At 37.5% G+C, this 21,467-nt stretch overlaps 1 protein-coding gene across 1 annotated transcript in view; it reads left to right on the top strand.

The window, feature by feature from the left end:
• Window positions 1-21,467, top strand: part of PTPRB (protein tyrosine phosphatase, receptor type, B) — a 109,250-nt gene that overhangs the window by 32,568 nt on the left and 55,215 nt on the right. Inside the window, exons 5-10 of the mRNA XM_012642020.1 lie at window positions 8,631-8,909; window positions 9,798-10,055; window positions 11,612-11,875; window positions 14,077-14,343; window positions 16,038-16,298; window positions 20,935-21,201. Coding sequence (XP_012497474.1) covers window positions 8,631-8,909; window positions 9,798-10,055; window positions 11,612-11,875; window positions 14,077-14,343; window positions 16,038-16,298; window positions 20,935-21,201 — 1,596 coding nt within the window. The remainder of the gene's footprint in view (window positions 1-8,630; window positions 8,910-9,797; window positions 10,056-11,611; window positions 11,876-14,076; window positions 14,344-16,037; window positions 16,299-20,934; window positions 21,202-21,467) is intronic.

Here is a 21,467-nt window from a genome sequence, read left to right as displayed (position 1 = left end):
GGAAAAAAGGCACAAAAAAACAAAAAACTTCAAATGATTTAAGTTATTTTAATATGGCTAATTCCTTTGTCTTTAATAAAAAAAAATTTTTAGGGATTTTAATTACCAAATCACCATATCAGCTATTATTTCCACTTCAAAATGTTGTTTATTGTATTAGTTTTCTAGAGTTGCCATAATAAAATACCACAGACTGGGTGAGTTAAACAACAGAAATTTATTTTCTCACAATCCTGGGGTTTAGAATTCCAAGGTCAAGGTGTCTGCAGGTTTGGTTTCTTCTGAGGCCTCTCTCCTTGGCTTGCAGATGGCTACCTTCTTGCTGTGTCCTCACGTGGTCATCCTTCTCTTTGTGATATCTGTGTATTAATCTCCTCTTCTTAAAAGGACACCAGTCATATTGTCTTAGGGCCCACTCTCAAGACCCTTTCAACTTAATCATCTCTTTAAAGGTCCTGTCTCCAAATATGATCACATTCTGAGGTACCGGGGTTTGTTTAGGGCTTCAACGTACAAATTTTATGGGGACATAATTCAGCCCATAACACCTATGTAACTTTAAACATAAGCCATTTTTTTGGATAGAAGATAGGATTTATTGTTGGGCATGAATGAGGAGGGGGCAGCACAGTGCAAGCCCTCATGAGTGCAGAGTTTACTGCTCGTGCAGAGGGCCATGACTGGAATACATTTGGCCCCACATCCATCTGGGATAAGCCGCTTCTCAGCTACCATGTCTTCAAATTCATCCTCGTTAAACTTGGTAAAGTCCCACTTCTTTGAGATGTGGATTTTCTGGCGGCCAGGGAACTTGAACTTGGCCCTGACTAGGGCCTCAATCACATACTCCTTGTTCTGCAGCTGGGTGCGGATAGATGTGATGACTTGGCCAACGTGAACCCTGGCCTCCGTGCCCTGGGGCTTTCCAAAGACACCTTGCATACTTGTCTGGAGCCTAGATTGGGGACAGCACAAGATCTGACACACGAACATACATCAGAAAGGGCTGTCCCCAAGATCACTTAGAGCAACCCATGCAAGCAACACACTATGTACACTACCAAGGACGCTGCTGTTTGTAGTCATTGCACACTGGGCTTCCATGAGGAAAGGAGTACGGTCAGCTTAATTGACAGCAGAATCTTCTTTTTTTAATTAATTTTTTTTTTTTTTCCACAGAGTCTCACTCTGTTGCCCTAGCTGGAGTGCAGTGGTGCAATCATAGCTCACTGCAAGCCTTGAACTCCTGGCTTCAAGTGACCCTCCCACAACAGCCTCCCATGTAGCTAGAAATACAGGCTTGCATCACCATGCCTGGCTAATTTTGCTTTTTTTTGTAGAGATGGAGGTCTCACTATATTGCCCAGGCTGGTCTCAAACTCCTGGCCTCAAATGATCCTCCTGCCTCAGCCTCTCAAAGTACTAGATTTACAGGGTTGAGCCACCATGCCAACTCTTATTTCTTAATAATATCTGTATATTATTTCCATCAAAATCTCTTGCAGAGCTTGTTATAAAAACATTTTCTTGGTTTCTACCCCACATGGAGTGAAGTTAGAATTTATTAAATAGAAGGAATGCAGCTGGGGGAATCTGCATTTTAAATACAGAGTGAATCAGTGCACACTGAAAGTTCAAGAGCCGTTGACATAATTTTTCTATTATTCATTGGCTTTAAGATACTGGTACCATTCCAATGACCAAGAGTTGAGTTCTGAAGGCACATCGCCTGTGTCACATACTAGCCATATTGCTTTGGGCAAGTTACTTAACCCCTCCAGGACTGTTTCCTAATCTATAAAGTGAGGATGATAATAATAATAATGCCCACCTCATAGGGTTGCCATGAGATTTTAATTGGTTCATCCATAAAATCCTGGAACAGATTTTATCACATACTAAGTATGTAACAAGTTTACTGGTACTACTTTCAGGTTGGAGATGAGATTGATCTTCATAAGAACTAGGTGGTAATTTTCACAAATCCACGCAGCTAATATATGATAGAGCCAGAACTTGAACCCTGGTTTACTGGCTCCAGTTCCAATATTCTTTCCACTACTCTGCAGAAAGGATCCTTCTAATTACCACATGATAATTTGTTAATACTTTTCAAGTCAGCTTTTAAAAAAGACAAAGTATATTATGAAATATTTTAAATCTATATATAGTTAGCCTAACCAAGGGTGGGATAATGATTAAATGTGGTTTCGTGTGAAGAAACTGGGAGCCAATATTGCTTTTCAATTGTGTTGAACTTTTGGTGGTGACTTCAGTATTTAGCAATCAGCCATTTGCAGTCAATTTATTTCAGGAATTTTAAGGTCAAGCTGAGCTGCCTACATGGAATGAAGCAGCCCAGTTCTCTAAGACTGATCATCCTGCATGTGCTTAGGAATACTCTTCTATTAGTCTGACTTCTGTTGGTGGGCATGGCATTCTACACGTTAGCTAGAAAGAAATAAAATCTAATTTGTCCAGACAGAATGAGAAGAGAACAAAGAAAAACTGTTTTACCTTCCATTCCCAGACACCAATTTGCTGGAATCCCCTGGGGGAATAAAGGATAATACTTGTAACTTTCTGACCTTGCAGGAGAAATCAAGCCCATTCCAAATGTATGAATGTATATAAATTAAGATGCATACATGCCCCAAACATATAATATGCCACTAAAATGAACATGGTAGGCATACATATAGATTTCTAGGGATTTTTGTTTTTAATTTTGTTTTTTCTTCCTTTTAAATGGAAAAATTTGACTACATAAAAAAGTAAAAAGGATGGTATAATGTACTCATCACCTACCCTCAATAATTACTAATTTATAGCCAAGCTAGTTTGTCTATATCCCCACTCATTCCCCCCTGCACGTCATTTTGATACAGTCCAAGTCACTATCATCTCCTTTCATTTATAATATTTCAGTCTGCGTTTCTGAAAGATAAGGATTGTTTAAACACAACCACAATATAATTATCACACCTAACATTAACAATAATTCCTTAATATCTAGCTGTTCAGGTTTGGAAGTATACATCAAGTGACAGCTCACGAGTTTCTACATAAGAGGGCTTTTGGGTAGCAGTCTGATTAGAGGAGGGACCAGGGGACTTCTCTTTATGTTGCCTTTATGTAGCACTTTAGATAATATCGGGAAAAGCCTAAGTTGTTGATACCAAAGAATTGGAGTGGGCCTTCTGAAGGATATCAGGGCAAGGAGGGAGCAGCAGTCTCCATAAGTTGTCTGGGTTCTCTAATATTCACCAGAAGTAAGCTTCTCAATGCTTTAGTTTAAACTGCTCTCTCACTCTGCAATGCCCTTTCATCGCTCTGATTTTTAAGTCCCACTTGACGTTCCAAATTTGTTCAGGTTCACCTCCTTCATGAAGTTCACTTGTGAGGCCTCAGCCCTTGGACCTCATTCTCAATTTTGCATATTTAGCATTGATATCGGGCCTATATTACTATTAAAAGCAAGAGAAGCTGTCATACTCATACCAACTACCATTTACGGAGTGCACACCATGTGCTAGGGGCTTAACACTCTATCTACATTATCTCTTAACACTTACAACTCTTTAAAGTAGGTATTGGTAGTCCCACTTTACAGATGAGGAAACTGAGGCTCAAGGAGGTTAAGCAACATGCTTAAAGCTACCCTTGTGGTAAGTGACAGTGTTGGGAATTGAACCCGGGTTTAATTCTGACATCAAAAGTAAGCCTCCCTATAATTCATCTTTCTCTTTACTCTTTTCACATATGTCTTAACTCCCTGAGTAGATTGTAGAGTCTCAGAGTGCTGGCCTCTACCTATTTATATACCTAGTGCTTAATATGATAAGCTGCAAAATAACACGGCAGCCTGCGCTGTTGTTAACAACGATGCAAATGATTGTCAAAACTGCTTTAGTTTCCCTTTTGAGATTGTTAAAATTTTAACAGTTTCTTAGTGGCTGAATTTTATATCTAGTGTATAAAGATGTTAAATCTAATGCACAGCAACCCGATGTATTAGCATAGTATAGCACATCATCTTTAACATAAGCCAGAAAGCTAACTATAGTCAAAGAGCAACAATAACAAAGTGAAAGAAGTTACCTCCTTAGAAATGTATTTAATTAACTGGAGGTTGTGAACAATTTCTTTTCCATTTTGTTTTTCTTCTCATTTTCAAAAACCTGCACCAAAGGATGGTTGGGATTTTGCCCCACCCCCACCCTGATTTCTATGAGAAAATCTCTAATTATTTTATGTGAATAGTGGATTTTTATTCCACTATAATGAAAATGTTACATAAATGCAGCTTCCAATCAAGCCCCCTAACCACTCTACTTTTAACTAGAATGGTATCCCAATGTCTGTAAAAGAAACAGAAATTGGCTCTGTAATTTCTAAAAATTATGGACTGACTTCATGGACTGAAGTTAGACAGTGGTGAAAGACAAGGTTGGGAAAAGGTGGTACTATCCAGTCTGAGAAAACCTTGAGTGCCTAGGGAGAAACTTAGGCTTTATTCTGAAATGGAAAGTTCTTGATGCTTCAAGGGGGATGAGGACGGCAGAAGGGAGAGATGAACGAAGAGGTTATTTGTCAATAGTGAAGGAAGACAGAAAATAAAAAAGACACTTAGAAAACTCTTGAAGTAAGCCAGCATAAATTGATGGGACTTCAGGTAAAGGCAATACAATCAAGGGAAAAAGGAATAAGCAAGAAAAACATTATTTTGAAAAAGGGAACTTTCATGGCCGCAGAAGTAGATTTAGCTGTCATTACTGTGGTTTTTCATTTTGTCTATGCTACAATATCCAAACCACCAACTGAAAAATTCTACAAATCTGCCTATCATTCTCCATGGACATCTATTTTACTTTTTTGTTATTCCACTGAATATATAACTTAGAAATCATTCCCTACACTAGGACAGCTGAAGTCTGATACAAAGAACACACAATTTGGAGTCAAATATTAGAAGCTCAGCTGTACTACCTGTTACCTATACAACACGAGCAAGTCATTTCATGTCTCTGAGTCCCTATTCCAACTGAGAAAGCACATTGTAAACTATCAGATCTCACACAGATATAATGTGGTGCTATTATGTCTTCAGGAAAAGCTTTTGGCGCCAACCCATAGATTAGCTGCACTTTTGTTAAAAGGTTGAATTTATTTCTAAAATAAATCCAATAATTTCAAATTTGAAATAATCTAGAAATTCCTACATCAATAAACACCACCGTTTTAATGACCATGCTCTGGCCAAAAAAAAAAAAAAATTAAGCAAATATTACTTGCATTATAAGTATAATTTTCTCCTTCTTTCTAAGTCACTTTTTTTTAAGAGATGGGGTCTTGCTATGTTGCCCAGGCTGCAGTGCAGTAGCTATTCACAGGCAGGATCATAGCACACTACAGCCTTGAACTCCTGGACTTAAGTGATCCTCCTGCTTCAGCCTCTGAAGTAGCTGGGACTACAGGTATCTGCCACCACACCCAGTGTCCTAAGTCACATTTTTTATGAAAAGGAAAAAATAATTCATTTTGGTTCAGGGATTTTTGCTAAATTTGTCTTTTCCTTTGAGAACAGAAAAATTGGGTTGACATCAAGTCTACCAACTATGGAATTCTGGGGCTTTCTGGTGTTGATAGATTCATTCAAGTATATGAGATGAATATTGCAGAACTTTGTATTTGACATTTCATTATTTCAGGTCTGTCTGGAACCAAGAAGTATAAAGATGTCTTAAATTTATAGCTAATGATAAATTGTGATATATTGATCAAGATCAAAGTGTTGATTTATGGTTTTTGACAGTTTTCATATTTTGTGATACTTCACTGGTTACTATGTATATGAGAGTGGTGGAAAAAACAGAAAAGCTATAAATGCACAAATATGTGCATTGATACCTCTAACCATCAGCATAAATTACATAAATGGGATTTTCTAGCTACATACGATCTGTCATATGATCAGAAGATTACAGGTATATGACTAAATTTTCAAATAACATTAAAAATTTCTTTCTCTCTCTCATATATATGTATACACATACATATATATGAAATTAGCAACCTGATAGAAGTATCTAATGTGTATCTAATAAAATATTGAAAACTTTTTTTTACTACAGCAGAGTTTTCATTGGGCTTAGATTAAAAAGAAGTCTGAAAACTGTTTAATTTCTGCAGCTTGCATAGCAATAGTGGACAGCTGCCAGCACAAGGCTTTATCACAGTGTAAATGGGGTTTTAAGTGTTTGTTTCCAGTGCAGGTTCTCCCAGCCCAGGCACTTCCCAGTCTCATTGTTCCTTTGTTCTAGCGGATGTACAAAGGATTGACTGTTTTGTTTTCTGGCTCAGAGAGATTAGATAAAGTCTACATTTCTGAACTTCACCCTCTAAGCACGCAACCTTAACATTCATTTTGTGTAGCTCATATTTTGCAGATTATATATGTTTAGATTATAGCGACCATAACGTCAGTTTCTTTCATTTTTATCTGGCTTGGTAGTAAATGCAGATGACAGTATTGATCCCTTTTGAACTATCACTGGAAGCGGCTGCCCCTCTCATCCTTGTCCTTAAAATGCCACTTCAGCAAAAACACGTCATCTCAGTTGGGTGTGACAATGTTGTTCTTGAGTTTCGTTGGCTAGTACAATCCCATGGTCTATTCTATGTCCTGTTACTTCTGAAAACCACTTTGGAATGCAGGTATTATTATTAATTATACTCCCAGACAGATGAGGAAACAGAAGTTTAGATAGGTTAAGTAACTTGCCCAAAGTCTCATGACTGATAAGTGATGGAGCCAAGATTTGAATTTCAGTCTGACTCCAAAGCCCTCACTCTCTACTATTACATCTCACTGGTTCTGTGGCAATATCTTCTCCTAATTATAAGAATAATAATATTATTATTATTATTAAAGATAATAGTAGCTAACATTGAGCACTTAGTGCATGCCAGATACTGTTCTAAGTGCTTTTTATATAATATTCAATTTATTCTTCATAACAATTCTACTAAAAAGATAATATTATTATCAGCACCGCATACATGAGGAAACTGAGGCACTGCTCAAAGTGCACCGCTACAAAGTAGGAAAGCCCGATTCAAGCCTGATTCAAGCCCAGGCCATCAGACTCTAGAACCTACACTCTTGAAGTGAACTAAAGGGCTATGCGATGATATGAACCATGCAACCTTGTGTTCCAGTCTCTCCTGTGCTTCGGGCTCTTTGTGAATTATATTAGTTAGTTACTGCTGCCTCGGCTTACTTGTCAGCTAATATATTATTATTAATTATCGATATTATAAAATGGTATGTGGCATATTTAATTTTTACAGTATGATGTACTCATATAAATCATAGCATAAAATATAAAACACAGAGACATTAGATTTCATAGGCTGTATTAAGCCTCTGGTGTCTTATGGGTTGTCTGTCCATATATGCCTTTTAAATACAGAGTAAGGTTACCTTATTTCTTTTTGTATATATTAATATGTTAATCACAAGTGAACATCTTTTTAAAGTATATATTGTTCTAATAAGGTCTAGAATTCTTGATGTTATCTTGTGAATAAAATATAGTCTATCAGGTGGTGGATAAGAATTGAAGTCTCTGTAGCCATGCCACTAAAACATCTAACCTGACCCTTAAAAATTGGTCTCTGATATCTTGATTCCACTTTCTAGACCAAGAACCATGTAGGATTCCTGAAAATTTTTCATATGGAGATGTCTCTCTATAGCTCTACTCTCAGCTTTCAGGATAGCAACAGCTTTGTTTCTCAGATTCCACTTCCCACTGTAAAAAGAATGGCTGCTCATTAAATACCATTGACCTAGTTCCTAATCCAAAGATGTGCTCTTTATCCTATTTCAAGTTCAATGGTGGAAATTCAACACAGGCAAAACAGGACTCCTCAAACTGACCCATAGCTTTGGGAGTTGAAATCAAGTTAACAGCTGGCTGCAAGACTTCCCCATTCCCACCTCTTCTGGGGCATTGGCAGCTCCAAAGTGCCCCAAAACTGAGATTTTAAAAATTTAGGCAGGTAGGGAATCTCAGCTGTTGGGAGAATCCATTTTTGTGTGCAAACCTACCTTAGGCTTTTAATCAAATCTGTATCTCTTGTGGGTGTTTAATATCCAAAAACCACCCAAAGTTATGTATACTTGACACCAACAATCCACAACCTCGGAAAAAGTTCGGTACAAATTTCAAATTCTTTTTATTTAAATATTTACATTTTCCATTGAGATTTTCAATATTTGTCTAGGCATAGTCTGGATATTTGTCAATGTTTGAAAAGTGTGCTAAACTTGCAAGCCAAAGAAAATATGACCTTGCTTGGACTTTCAAGGTCAAAGCAACCTTAACCAAAAAAAAAATTTATTAGGAAAAGGAATTCATATGGCTAGTAGCTAAGTGGAGTTTTTCTTTTGAAAGTGAAATGGTAGGTTTGGAAGTGAAGCAAAATGCCAATTTGTTTCACAGGTAGCAGATTCTTCAAGTTTTTAAGAAAAATGAATCTAGATAGTGGCAAAATAAGCTTATTTATAAGTTATTTACAAAAGTCTTCAAGCCATGTTCTTTTTCTTGGTATTTGCCTTGCAGATCCTTTACCTCCTGCTAGGTTTGAAGTCAACAAAGAGAAGACGACTTCAACCAGCTTGCATGTTTGGTGGACTCCTTCGCCCGGAAAAGTCACCTGGTATGAGGTGCAATTATTCGATGATAATAACCAAAAGATACAGGAGGTCCAAATTCAGGAAAGCACTTCATGGAACGAATACACCTTTTTAAATCTCACTGCTGGTAATAAATACAATATTGCCATCACAGCTGTTTCCGGAAATAAACGTTCCTCTCCGGTTTATACCAATGGATCAACAGGTAAGACCTGTTTATAAATACTTGAGTTTTTAATAGTCTATGATACTTTTGAAGTTATATTTTATTCCAGAATAGGAGTGAGAATGTCCCCCAGTCCAATTAATTAATTTTTAAAAGGAAGTCGTGTGATACGGTAGAAAAACTGGACCAAAAATAGGATGTGTGACCGTGCTGCTAACTTGCTGAGTGATTTGGAACAAGTCATGCACGGGACTCCTCTGAACTAAAGTTTTCTCCAGTTTGAAACAGATGCTCCCTAATGGCCCTTCAAACTCAAATCCTAGGCAACAGAATTTTCTGCCTCATTTCTAGGTTTGTGCCATAAAACTTATTTTTAAAAAGTTTTCTTTCTTTATATATTCTTCTCATAACATCAAGCCATGATGTTTCCTAAATGTCCCTATGTTTGAAACAGTCTTTGCTTCCTTGATGTGGTGAAAAATAAGTCATTTATTGCTCCCACATACCATGACATCCACGGCACATTACTACTTCCTTCGATAAGTACATGTCTTTCGTAACATTCGCACACCTCATTTTCTCTCTGTTTTTAATCTGTCCATTTTTCATCTTCCGTAGTTCTTTCCTTTCTCCCTTCCATTTATTGCTGTGCCATGTTATACTTGGTCGGCAAAAACTCCCTTAATACCTATCAAGTGGGGGAAAAAGACAAGTCAATGGTGATGTAGCCTTAGCCTGTGGACTTTGAACAGAGCATTAATCAAGGTTCCAGTGAAATTTTCAGAGTCCAGTTATTCATTATTGCTATTACACAAGCTAATATATAGAGAGAAGCATAAATAAATGTGTCATTTCTAATTAAATGTGCCTTTGTCTTCTATAAGGAAATTATGAATGATATTTTGGACATGACTTTTATCCCACTAGTGCCATCTCCAGTTAAAGATATTGGTATTTCCACAAAAGCTAATTCTCTCCTGATTTCCTGGTCCCATGGCCCTGGGAATATGGAACAGTACCAACTGATGCTAATGGATAAAGGGACCGTAGTTCATAGCAGTGCTGTGGACAAACATGCTACTTCCTACGCTTTTCATGGGCTGACACCTGGCCACCTCTACAACCTCACTATTGCTACCGAGGCTGCTGGGCTACAAAACTACAGGTGGAGACTAGTCAGGACAGGTAAGTTTCCCCTAACTAGTGAAACAAGAATAAAGCACAAATCAAGGGAATGTTTAATACATCAGGCTGATTAAGTTATTTGAATAATGGTAATATAGGACAAATTAAAATTCATATAAGTTATAGAAGAGCCTTGATACATTTCTACTTTTCTACTGAGATTCCCTTTTACTCTAAAGTTTAGGCTAGCCCGTGGCAACATTTGGAAATAGGCAAAATTACTTGCTGACAGGGTCCCAGCTTCACTTTTTAGTAGTCCCATCTCCTGCCATTTTGCTTCTCTTAAGCACTGCCTTGGTGACATCCCTCACAGGGAGCCAGGATTAGTTTCCCAGTGCTATACATAGACCTACCCCCGTGTGACAGTCATTTCCAAAGCCCTCTGTCTAACAAAACACGTCCTGGGCCCAAATATCACAGGTCCTATTGTCACAGTCTAACCTACACTGATAAAATAATCTGAGGTAAGTGTTAATGAATAATTCTTGCAGGGATTCCTTCACTGAACCAAAATTCATTGAATGTAAGCTATATGCTAGGCATTGCTGATTTAACAACATCCAAAAGACACAAAGTCTTTGTCCTCATGGAGCTTGCATTCTAGCAGATTTTAATGCTTCTAGCAGGTCTAATGGGTTAATAAGTCCCTACTCTTGGTGAGTTATCTAATTTTAAGAGAAAATCTAAACCATTTAATGCCTTAGAAATTATTCTAGTGGGGAGGGTTTCTGGAACTATAAGAGGCTGATGAGAAAAATATTTGAAGACTCCTGTACATTTACACACCTTTCATAACACACCTCAAAGATGTGTAGACATTCTTGACAAAAATATATTCTTTATCTCAAGAGTTATTTTTGTATATCAAGAAACACATTATACTTCTAAATGCCCTATACAAGATCAATGAGCTATGTCCATTCTTTTAATGAAACCTCATTAATTTACATTATGCCATTAGTGAGGCCCAAAACTACAGCATGGGCAAGAGGTCAAAAAAATATTCACCAAAGGATACCTCCTCTATAATCATTTTCCTTTGGTGAAATAGTAACACAACTCTTTTTATCATAATTTAATATGAAAAATAAAGCATTTTTAGCATACAAAATTTTGTATTCACCAATTTATTGAACAATCTATTTATTATGTACTTGATATTATTAAACGTATAAAGACGAGAAGAAATTAGGCAGATGGCAGACCTCTTTGTGCATTGATTGCCCTTAAAGAATTTCAGAACTGGAAAGGACCAAGCCTCATCTGCCAATGAGCAGCACTGGACTCAGCGATCTGGAGCGAGCTGTCCAGTGTCCTAGCTGACTAATGGCCACATCTGAACCAGAATCCCAGGCTCCCAATGGCCAGGATTAGGATCTTGCCACTAAATATACAGCCTTTCTTTGGTTTTATGGTATTATTTTTGCCTCTACAAGTGGTTGTTTTCTTCTGAGCAAGGAATGTGGCTTGCAAAAATTAAAATACGGTCAAAATTTGGCCACAGGACTGGTAAGATATCCTGAATAAAAATATCTTTTCCATTCTTTCCTAATTAGCCCCCATGGAAGTCCCAAACCTGAAGGTGACAAATGATGGCAGTTTGACCTCCCTAAAAGTCAAGTGGCAAAGACCTCCTGGAAATGTGGATTCCTACAACATTACCCTGTCTCACCAAGGGTCCATCAAGGAATCCAGAATATTAGCACCTCAGGTTACTGAAACTCACTTTAAAGATTTAGCCCCTGGACGACTTTATCAAGTTACCATCAGCTGTGTCTCTGGTGAACTGTCTGCTCTGAAGACAGCAGTGGGCAGAACATGTGAGTCTTGGGCTACAGAATATTCCTTGGTTGCCCAAATAACTCTCTGATCCATCTTAGATTAGGACAAAATGAGTTGGAAGGAAAACTCCCTTTCTAACCTAGGAAGTAGAGTCTATATGACTGAGGATGTCAGTGGGCCACAGCCCAATATGCAGAGTAAAGCGGAAGGTTACCTGCATTCATCTGAGTTATTTAAGTAAATGTGTTTGGATTCCTAAGTGATCTGCATATTATTTCTCTCCTATGTTTGTTCATGTCACATCACTTCAGTAGCATAAATACATTAGCTTTGATACCAATAAATAAAACATTTCTGATCCATTCTTATAGTGAGGACCAGTAAGCACTTAACCATGTCTTCCATACATTATTTTATTAATTTATGTCACCAAATATTGATCCAGTGTCCTATATGTGTATATTATTGTACTATGAGCTTTCGGCATTGTTAAAATGGATGAGACGTGCTACTTGCCTTTAAGTCAGGGTTTATTTACCAGGCTACACCCTATGAAACCAAATCTGGTCTGTGGTCTGTTTTTGGTTAGCCCCCAAGCTAAGAATTGTTTTTACGTCTTTAAAGGGTTACAAAAACAAACAGACAAACAAACAAGTAAACAAGAAAAATATGAGACAGAGACCACATGTGGCCTGCAAAGCCTGAAATATTTACTATCTGGTCCTTCCAGAGAAAGTTTACTGACCTTGCTTTAGAGAGAGGTTGCATCTTAATCACACAGATGTAGAATATACACACAAATATAAAACAAGTACATTTTAATAATGATGACTGTATTGATATTTCCGTGAATCAAGCACTGACTAAACACTTTGCACCCATTATTTCATTGACTTCTCATAAGAACACCATGAGAGATGTCCTGTTATTGTCACCATTTTACAGATAATTCAAAGAGGTCAAATAACTCATCCACAGTCATCCAGCTAGTAAGTAGTGGAGCTAGAATTTAAGGGAGGCTGTTTGATTCCATAGCCCATTCCTGTGCTACTAAAAATCTCAAGAAAGAGCTATATGGTCAGAAAGGAAAGAGAATAAAATTCTCTTTCAGAAGAGCAGTAACAGCTTAGAGGAAATGGCCTTTAAATGGGACCTTAAAAAATGTGAAGTTCTTGGTAAATGAACAGGAAAAAGAAGGAAGGGCATTTGAAGTGGAAGGAATAGTATAAGCAAAGGCACAGAGGCAGAAGAGCCCAGGAGACTTATAGGTCTGCAGAGCATACAACTGGAGGGCAGCTTTTTCAGGGGTAGGGAAGGAGGGAGGGGCTGCAGGAAATAGTCAGAGTTAAGACTGGAAGGATGTGAACTGAACTTAAAGAGCTACGAATGCCAGCAAAGGACCTGATATTTTACTCTGTAGTTTATAAGGAGAACTTGATGTTTTTAAGAAAAAAAAAATTAATAAGATCAGAGATAAATTGCAAGAAGATTTTCAGTTGGAAAAGAAAAACAGGAATGCTTCATGACCACAACATCCAGTATGTCTTCCAAAAGATGCCACCATCATCAGGAGCAATGCCAGTATTGTGTCTAGGACTGGAGTGCAATCAATAAAAAACAGCATTCATGTCGCTAGATTATTAACAGTGTTACAGAAGATCACATTATTAAATATTACTAAGATATTTTACTAAAATGACTTTAGCATACATTTCATGAGTGTCAAATGTCTCCAAAATGAAGAAAGAACACTCATTTGCAATCCACAGACATCAGAAGGGGACATAAATGTTTTGAATTGCAGTAGATAGCAGATCTACTGTTGCCCATGAAAAGTAAATTAATGTCCTTACTTTTGGTTTCTAGTATCTCCTTTTTTTTTTTTTTTTTGAGACAGAGTCTCACTGTGTTGCCTGGGCTAGAGTGCCGTGGAGTCAGCCTAGCTCACAGCAACCTCAGACTCCTGGGCTCAAGCAATCCTCCTGCCTCAGCCTCCCAAGTAGCTGGGACTACAGGCATGTGCCACCATGCCCGGCTAATTTTTTGTATATATTTTTAGTTTTCCAATTAATTTCTTTCTAATTTTAGTAGAGACGGGGTCTCGCTCTTGCTCAGGCTGGTTTCGAACTCCTGAGCTCAAACAATCCGCCCCCCTCGGCCTCCCAGAGAGCTAGGATTACAGGCGTGAGCCACTGCGCCCGGCCTAGTATCTCGTTTTTGACATCATTTGACCTTTTAGTTCCAGACAAAGTCGGGAACCTGGAGGCCACCAACGGTTGGATGAGATCTCTCTTGGTGAACTGGTCGCCCCCTGCTGGAGACTGGGAGCAGTATCGCATCCTGCTCTTCAATGATTCCGTGGTGCTGCTCAACACCACGGTGGCAAAGGAGGAAACACGCTATGTCCTGGGTGACCTGGGGCTCATACCAGGAAGACAGTACGAGGTAGAAGTCGTTGTTGAGAGTGGAAATCTGAAGAATTCTGAGCGTTGCCAAGGCAGGACAGGTAAGCAAATATGAAGGTGTTAATGACTAATGAAACCTTAATTTGTTTCCTCTTCCAAGTAACCCAGGCAGCTGCCAATGTCATATCCCAGTGTTCCCTGAATTTGAGATAATACAGACTTGCAGACTAACATAGGGTGGCTAATATTTAATTTGTCAAATTAGAACGTTAAAAATCTACTTCCACTAGTAACTCCATTATTTCACAGAAGAAGGACATTTTAAATACCAAAAGAACAGAAAGATATAATCTGAGAATAAAGGCTAATCCTTCCCACAAAAGAACATTTTGCTGGTGATCAGTATTAGGGAACCATTGCCTTGACCTAATATTGACTTGTGGGAATTTAAGGTAACAAGGAAGGGTGATTAAAGTAGAAAGAGATATGTTTGGATTTTAGGGAAGAGGAGAACGAAGATCCTGAAACATGAGTCTTGGTATTCTTGCTGTCACCATTCTACTATAATTCCTTAGGCAAGTCACAACTTCTCTGAGCCTGTTTTCTCAACTTTCAAATAAGAGAGTTGCCCTTCCAAGTTTAACATTTCTGTGATAATCCCTAAGATGTGAAATACTCCATTCTTGGAGTGAAATTCAAATAGTCTTGCCTGACAGTAGGATTTAATGTTCTTCTTTGAAGAATGTCAAAGAAAAGGATGGAGACACCCCCTTAGCTTGCCAACTGTGTCTTCCAATAACGTTTTCATCTTCTGAATATCAATATCCGTTGGATGATGATCAAAAACCTGTATCAGCTTAAACCAAGCCAGTTTCAGTATGTCACAGGACAAGCATCTATGTCCTCTGCAACCTCACATAACTTGGAAATGTAAGATCAAGGGGACATCAGGGGCTCTCAGCATGTTGGCATAATTCTCGGGAGAATCTTCTTAAATTGTACCTCCGGTTTCCCTTATTCAGGTAACTTGAAGTAAGCCTTGATGTAAATAATCAAATTACTTCTATATACTGAAGAAGGAAGTTGTAGAGTTAGGGACTCAATTAGGATGGAATTGTAGACAATGTCTTTGATGCAAAAATCACCATAAAATTTTACACACTTGATTCTTTCATAATTGGTTTCCCTGTTATTTTACAGGATCAACACTTTGCTCTTAACAGTATCCCCTAAAAACTGTAATAATAAAGCCTTTTAAAGAAACAGGAGCAATTTTGATTCTGTAGATAAGGGGAGTCCTTAATCAGATGCTGTTTTCCTTACCAACCGCCTCTGCCTCTCATGAACACATCAGTGTCTCCGCCTCAGAAACGAAGGAGAGATGCACGTGGTCTTTCCAAGCTATGGGGATAAAAAATACTCCTAACTCCACCTAAATACTCACAAATAGACTTTTCTCTGTGGTTTTGTGGATGACAAGATGAGATTAAATATTTTTTGTATGACAGAATTCATATGCAGAGATAAACTTTAATAAAGTGGTACGTGGTCAAAGATTCAAGACGCCTTCCAGTAAGGTGTTTTCCAATAGTATTTTTTTGGATCCTTATTTCTGGTTATGTTGCATGAACAAAGTTTTTTTGTCATAAGCTTTTTTTTTTAATCCTCATAAGCACTCATAAAAGAAATGTTGAATTGGAACACTCTTGAGGATGGAAGAGAACAGCCCTCGAAAGAATACTCGGTGAGTGTGTCTGAGTCCATCAGTGACCCACGTCTCTGTTGCTTTCCTCAGTTCCCCTGGCTGTCCCCCAGCTTCGTGTCAAGCATGCCAATGAAACCTCACTGGGCATCATGTGGCAGACCCCTGCAGCAGAATGGGAGAAATATACCATTTCACTAGCCGACAGAGACCTCTTACTCATCCACAAGCCGCTCTCCAAAGATGCCAAAGAATTCACTTTTACCGACCTGGTGCCTGGACGAAAATATAAGGCTACTGTCACCACTATTAGTGGAGACTTAAAAAATTCCTCTTCCGTCAAAGGAAGAACAGGTAATAATGTGTTTGCATTTTAGATTTTAAAATGTTCTGTCTGCTGAATTATTTAACATGCAATTTACAAATATTCATCAAATGCCTATTATGTACTGGGCATGGTTTTATGGCTTCTTTCTGTTGTGTTTGTTTTCTGTTTTACTAATTTCAGCTATCTTTATTAGTTCCTTCTTTTTACTTTGCTTGGGTTTATTTGGCTAAACTTGAAATGGGAGTAAAGAACAACCCTTCCAAGGAGTTTTGCTGCCAAGGAGAGGAGAGAAATAGGACAGCATCTAGAATAGGAAGTACGGTGGAAAGTAGGATTATTTTTTAAGGATAAAAGAAATAACTTCATATTTTATGCCGATGGGAATGATCTAGAAAACAGGGGTATGGTGATGATGTAAAGAGACGGAAGAATTATCGCAGTCATTCTTTGAGTAGGTGAGAGCTATTTGGATCTAGAGCACATGTGAAGGAACTGGCTTCAGAAAGGAGCCCGGGCAATCTAACTTTAATGTCAGTTAGGAAGGAGTATATGGGTGAGATGCCAGGAGGTGGGTGGATGTAGTGGTGGGCAGTTGTCTTCTCAGCGAAATAGGAAGCAAAGATTCCTCTTTTCAATATATATGCTATTGTTGTCCTGTATTTTATTTCTCTCTCCTTTTTTAGCCCCACAAAAAAATGGAATTATTGTTTTACAGAGTCAACATCTGTTTAGATGTACCTACCCGTTTACCATCTTTTCCCCCATTACTTTCCTTTGTTCTGGAGAACACTTCAAATTTCTTTCTTGAGAGTTTCTAGGGACAAATCCTTTCCATTTTTGCTTTTTCTGGGCATGTTTTTATTTATATATTTATTTAGATTTAGAGACAGAGTCTCACTATGTTGCCCAGGCTGGCCTCAAACTCCTGGGCTCAAGTGATCCTCCTGCCTCAGCCTCCCAAGTAGCAAGGACTACAGGCACGTGCCACCATGCCTAGCTGGACATGTCTTTATTTAGCTTTCAGTCTTGAAAGATATTTTCCTTGGGTTTCAATTCTATGTTGGAAGCTATTTTCTCTCAGCACATTGAAGATATTATTCTAGTTTTCCTGGCATTTATTGTTGCTGTTGAAATGTCAGCCATCAGCCTAATTTTTATTTCTCTGAGTAATCTATCTGTTTACTATAACTGCTTTTAAGATCCACTCTTTGTGGTTTTCAGTTCAGCACAATAATGATCTAGATGTAGATGTCTTTTGTTTATCCTGCTTGAGAGTCATGGGGATTTCCCTACTTTCAGATTAGTACCTTTCAATAATCCTGCAAATTTTCAGCTATTAACTCTCCAATATTGCCTATTTTTTTTTTTTTTTTATTTTTGGTAGAGACGGGGTCTCGCTCCTCACTGTTGCTCAGGCTGGTCTCAAACTCCTGACCTCAAGCAATCCTCCCTTCTCAGCCACCCAGCGTGCTAGGATTACAGGCATGAACTACCGCGCCCGGCTCCAATATTGCCTCTTGCCTCTTCTCCATTCCCCCTCTGTCTTCTGGTATTCTAGAACACATACATACACATATGTATATTTTTCATGTATTGGCTCTCTGGACTACAATCTTGAAAATTTCCTCATCTCTTTGTTAAAACTAAAGTTCATTAATTCTTTCTTCAGCTCTGTCTAATCTATTTCTAAATCTATCCATTGAGTTTTAACTTTTAATTGTTACATATTTCCCTTTTAAACATTCTCTTTGGCTCTCTTTCAAATCTATGTTATGCTCTGTTGCTACTTAGTTATATTTTCATTCCCTTCTTTCATTGCTATATGCAAATAAACAATGTTTTTTTCTATTCTAAATCTGATAATTACAGTATATGAAATCTTCAGGAGTTAGATCTTTTTGTCTATTGATTTTCCTGCCTTTTGCTCATGATGCTTTATTTCCTTGAATGTTTGGGATTTCTTTTACTGTAAGCTCATATTCCCTAGAATTTTATTCTGGGGGAATGCATCTTGTTTGAAGGTGCATTTCAGAAAGAATTTTTCATTTGATTCTTTCAGGTGCACAGGACTACTATCAAACCAGACCTACTTTAATTTAAATTATCTAAATTATCAACCTAAGGTTTTTATGATCACTCAGGTTTTATGAATTCTGATTGAAAACACATAGAAGCTATCTTAAGATTATGAATGCTCAGAGGAAATTTTTTTCTCCACTCACTAATAAAGAGGCTAGGGTGATATGGGGAGTAGAAAGGGAATATTTATTTAATTTACACTTAGAATGTAGCCTTTTAGGATCTAGCGTCATGCAGGGTCACCTATGAGCTTCTTCAGCCTATAAAAGTCCTATACTTTACCTCCTATCTCTGAGATCCTGCAACACTATAAAATGGAAGCTTAAATTTATGTTTGAAAGATGCTGTCAAGACAACAACTTGCTTCAATGATCCAGTTACCTCTCTAGCACCTTTTGGCTTCTGAGAATTCCTTACATTCCTGACAACTTACTGATTCATTTACATTTTTATATTTTATTGAACATGTGTAGTTGTGTTTACTGGAGGGATTTTCTTGGTATCTAGCTCATCATACTGCCAGAGAGGAAGTCCAAGGCATTGTTTTAGACTTATGATCATTTTCATCATCCCTACCACCCATATTGCTGGGTCATATGGTAAGTGTATGTTTAACTTTGTAAGAAACTACCAAGCTGTTTTCCAAAGAGGTTGTAAAATTTTACATTCCCACCAACAATATAAGAGATTTCCATTTTCTCCACATCGTCAGCAGCATGGTGTTGTCATTTGTTTTACAATTTAGCCACTCTAATTGCTGTGGTATCTCATGTGGCTTTAATTTGCCTTTTCCTAATGTCTAATGGTCTTGAGAATCCTTTCAAATGCTTATTTCCATACATTTATCTTTTTTGGAGAAGTTTGTGTTCAAATATCCTGCCCATTTTTAAAATAGGGTTGTTTGTTTTCTTATCATTAAGTTTTGAGAGTTCTTTCTTCTATAGAAACAAGTAGAAATGTCCAAAATGTATGAGGAAAATGTTTTCTCCCAGTCTGCGGCTTGTCTTTTCACTATTTTATTATTCACTATTTTGCTGATCATGGCTTTTTAATTCTGATGTCCGATTTATCAATTTTTTTCTTTCATAGATTATGCTATTGGTGTCATATCTAAAAAAACCTTTGCCTAACACAAGGTCACAAGGATTTTCTCCTAGAAGTTTTATAGCTTTAGGTTTTAGATGTTGGTCTATAATCCATTTTGAGTTAATTTTTATGTGTGGTATAAAATATCAGTCAAGGTTTATTTCTTAGCATATAGATATCTAATAATTTCAACCCTATTTCTTGAAAAGACTATCCTTTCTCCACTAAATTACCTTTGCATCTCTAAAAAATCAACTGGCTATATATTTGTTGGTCTATTTCTGGGTTCTCAATTCTTTTCCATCAACCTATGTGTCTGTACCCTCTGCCAGGATCGCACTGACCTGATTATTGTAGCTTTTTAGTAAAACCAGATGATGTTAGTCCTCCAACTTTGTTCTTTTTCAAAATTATTTTTAGCCATTATAGATACTTTGCTTCCCATATAAAGTTTAAAATTAGAATTCTAAATTTCTAAATTTAGAAATTTAGAATTTAGAATTCTAAATTTTCTGATCCATGTATAGTAGCATTTTTAAATGAATATGTTTATATCTTAATCCAAAAGTCAGGGAACTTTAAGAACAAGAGTGACAAGGTTCCAATCCCTTTGATTATCATAATTCAGGAAAGAGGCACAAAGAAGAAAGTATGTTGACCAAGTACCAACTTCAAGATCTGTGTATAAGATTTGTTAAAGGATAGGTTGGAAGTCACAATCATTGCTAATCAAGAAAAGGGCACAGGCTTAGGAGTTAGACAGATCTTTGGACCCCAGGTTGACTATTTGTTAGCACTATGATACAGACTAAATTACTTACATTTTATGATCTTTGGTTTCCTCATTAAAATAGGGAATAATGAAATCAGCTTTATAGTTTTGAATGAGTATCAAATAATATAACTTTTATAAAGCATATCACCCATAACTGGCACTTAGTAGGCATTCAATAGTTATCATTATTATTTTTTATATATGACAATATAGTTTATATTATTATAGCATTTTCATGTATAAGAATAATGGCCCTTTTCAGAATGTGCCTAAAAGAACTAATCAGTTTGCCAGACCATAGCCTAATTATCAGATTGAAGGAACTTCCCAATACCACCCCATAACAACCATTGGCTCAAGTAGATCACATGGCTTTATGTTCTCATGGAGTAAAGACAGAGAAAATCACATTATCTTCAAAAACAATAGCCTTCATTATTTGAAATTTAAATTCCAAACTACTGATTAACCACACATCATCTTATCCTTAGAGCCTAAATAATTTTGATTTCCCATATAAGCAGCTTTTTCAAAGTAGTAGAGTCTCTGTAGGGGAGTAATTCTCCATATGCCACAGGAAATAGAGCTGAGAGTCTATAGCGACAACAAAAAAATTATTTTTGGCACTTTCAAGTCTGTCTCCATTTTTTGACTCATTTTTCTAACACTTCCTTAGGGTGACTAAGTGTCATTTGCTTTGTCTTCTGTCTACTGTGTTTTAGTGCCTGCCCAAGTTACCGGCTTGCATGTGGCCAACCAAGGGATGACCAGTAGTCTGTTTACTAACTGGACCCAGGCACTGGGAGATGTAGAATTTTACCAAGTCTTACTGATCCATGAAAATGTGGTCATCAAAAACGAAAGTGTTTCCAGTGAGACCAGCAGGTACAGCTTCCACTCCCTCAAATCGGGCAGCCTCTACTCCGTGGTGGTGACAACAGTGAGTGGAGGGATCTCTTCTCGACAAGTGGTGGTGGAGGGACGAACAGGTAAGAAGTGGAGATGTGTGTGTCTATGACTTACAGAAATCTGAGTACCTAGGACGCCCAAACAGAACATTCTAGAATTTTTTTATAACAGCCTAAAAACCAGACTCATCTCTGGCCTTCCTAAAAGCCAAGTTTCAATACCATCCAGAAAGTATATGGAATGGAAATTGAATGAGGGAAGGAGAGAATAAATTCTGAATTTTCTAATATCTCCAATAAACATACAAGAACTCCTAGGAAAACCTTTGCAAAGGCATTATAGTCAC

Source organism: Propithecus coquereli, unplaced genomic scaffold, assembly GCF_000956105.1.
Source record: "Propithecus coquereli isolate 6110/MARCELLA unplaced genomic scaffold, Pcoq_1.0 Scaffold172, whole genome shotgun sequence".
Taxonomy (NCBI): Eukaryota; Metazoa; Chordata; class Mammalia; order Primates; family Indriidae; genus Propithecus; species Propithecus coquereli.
This window is presented reverse-complemented; position numbering and strand designations above follow the sequence as displayed.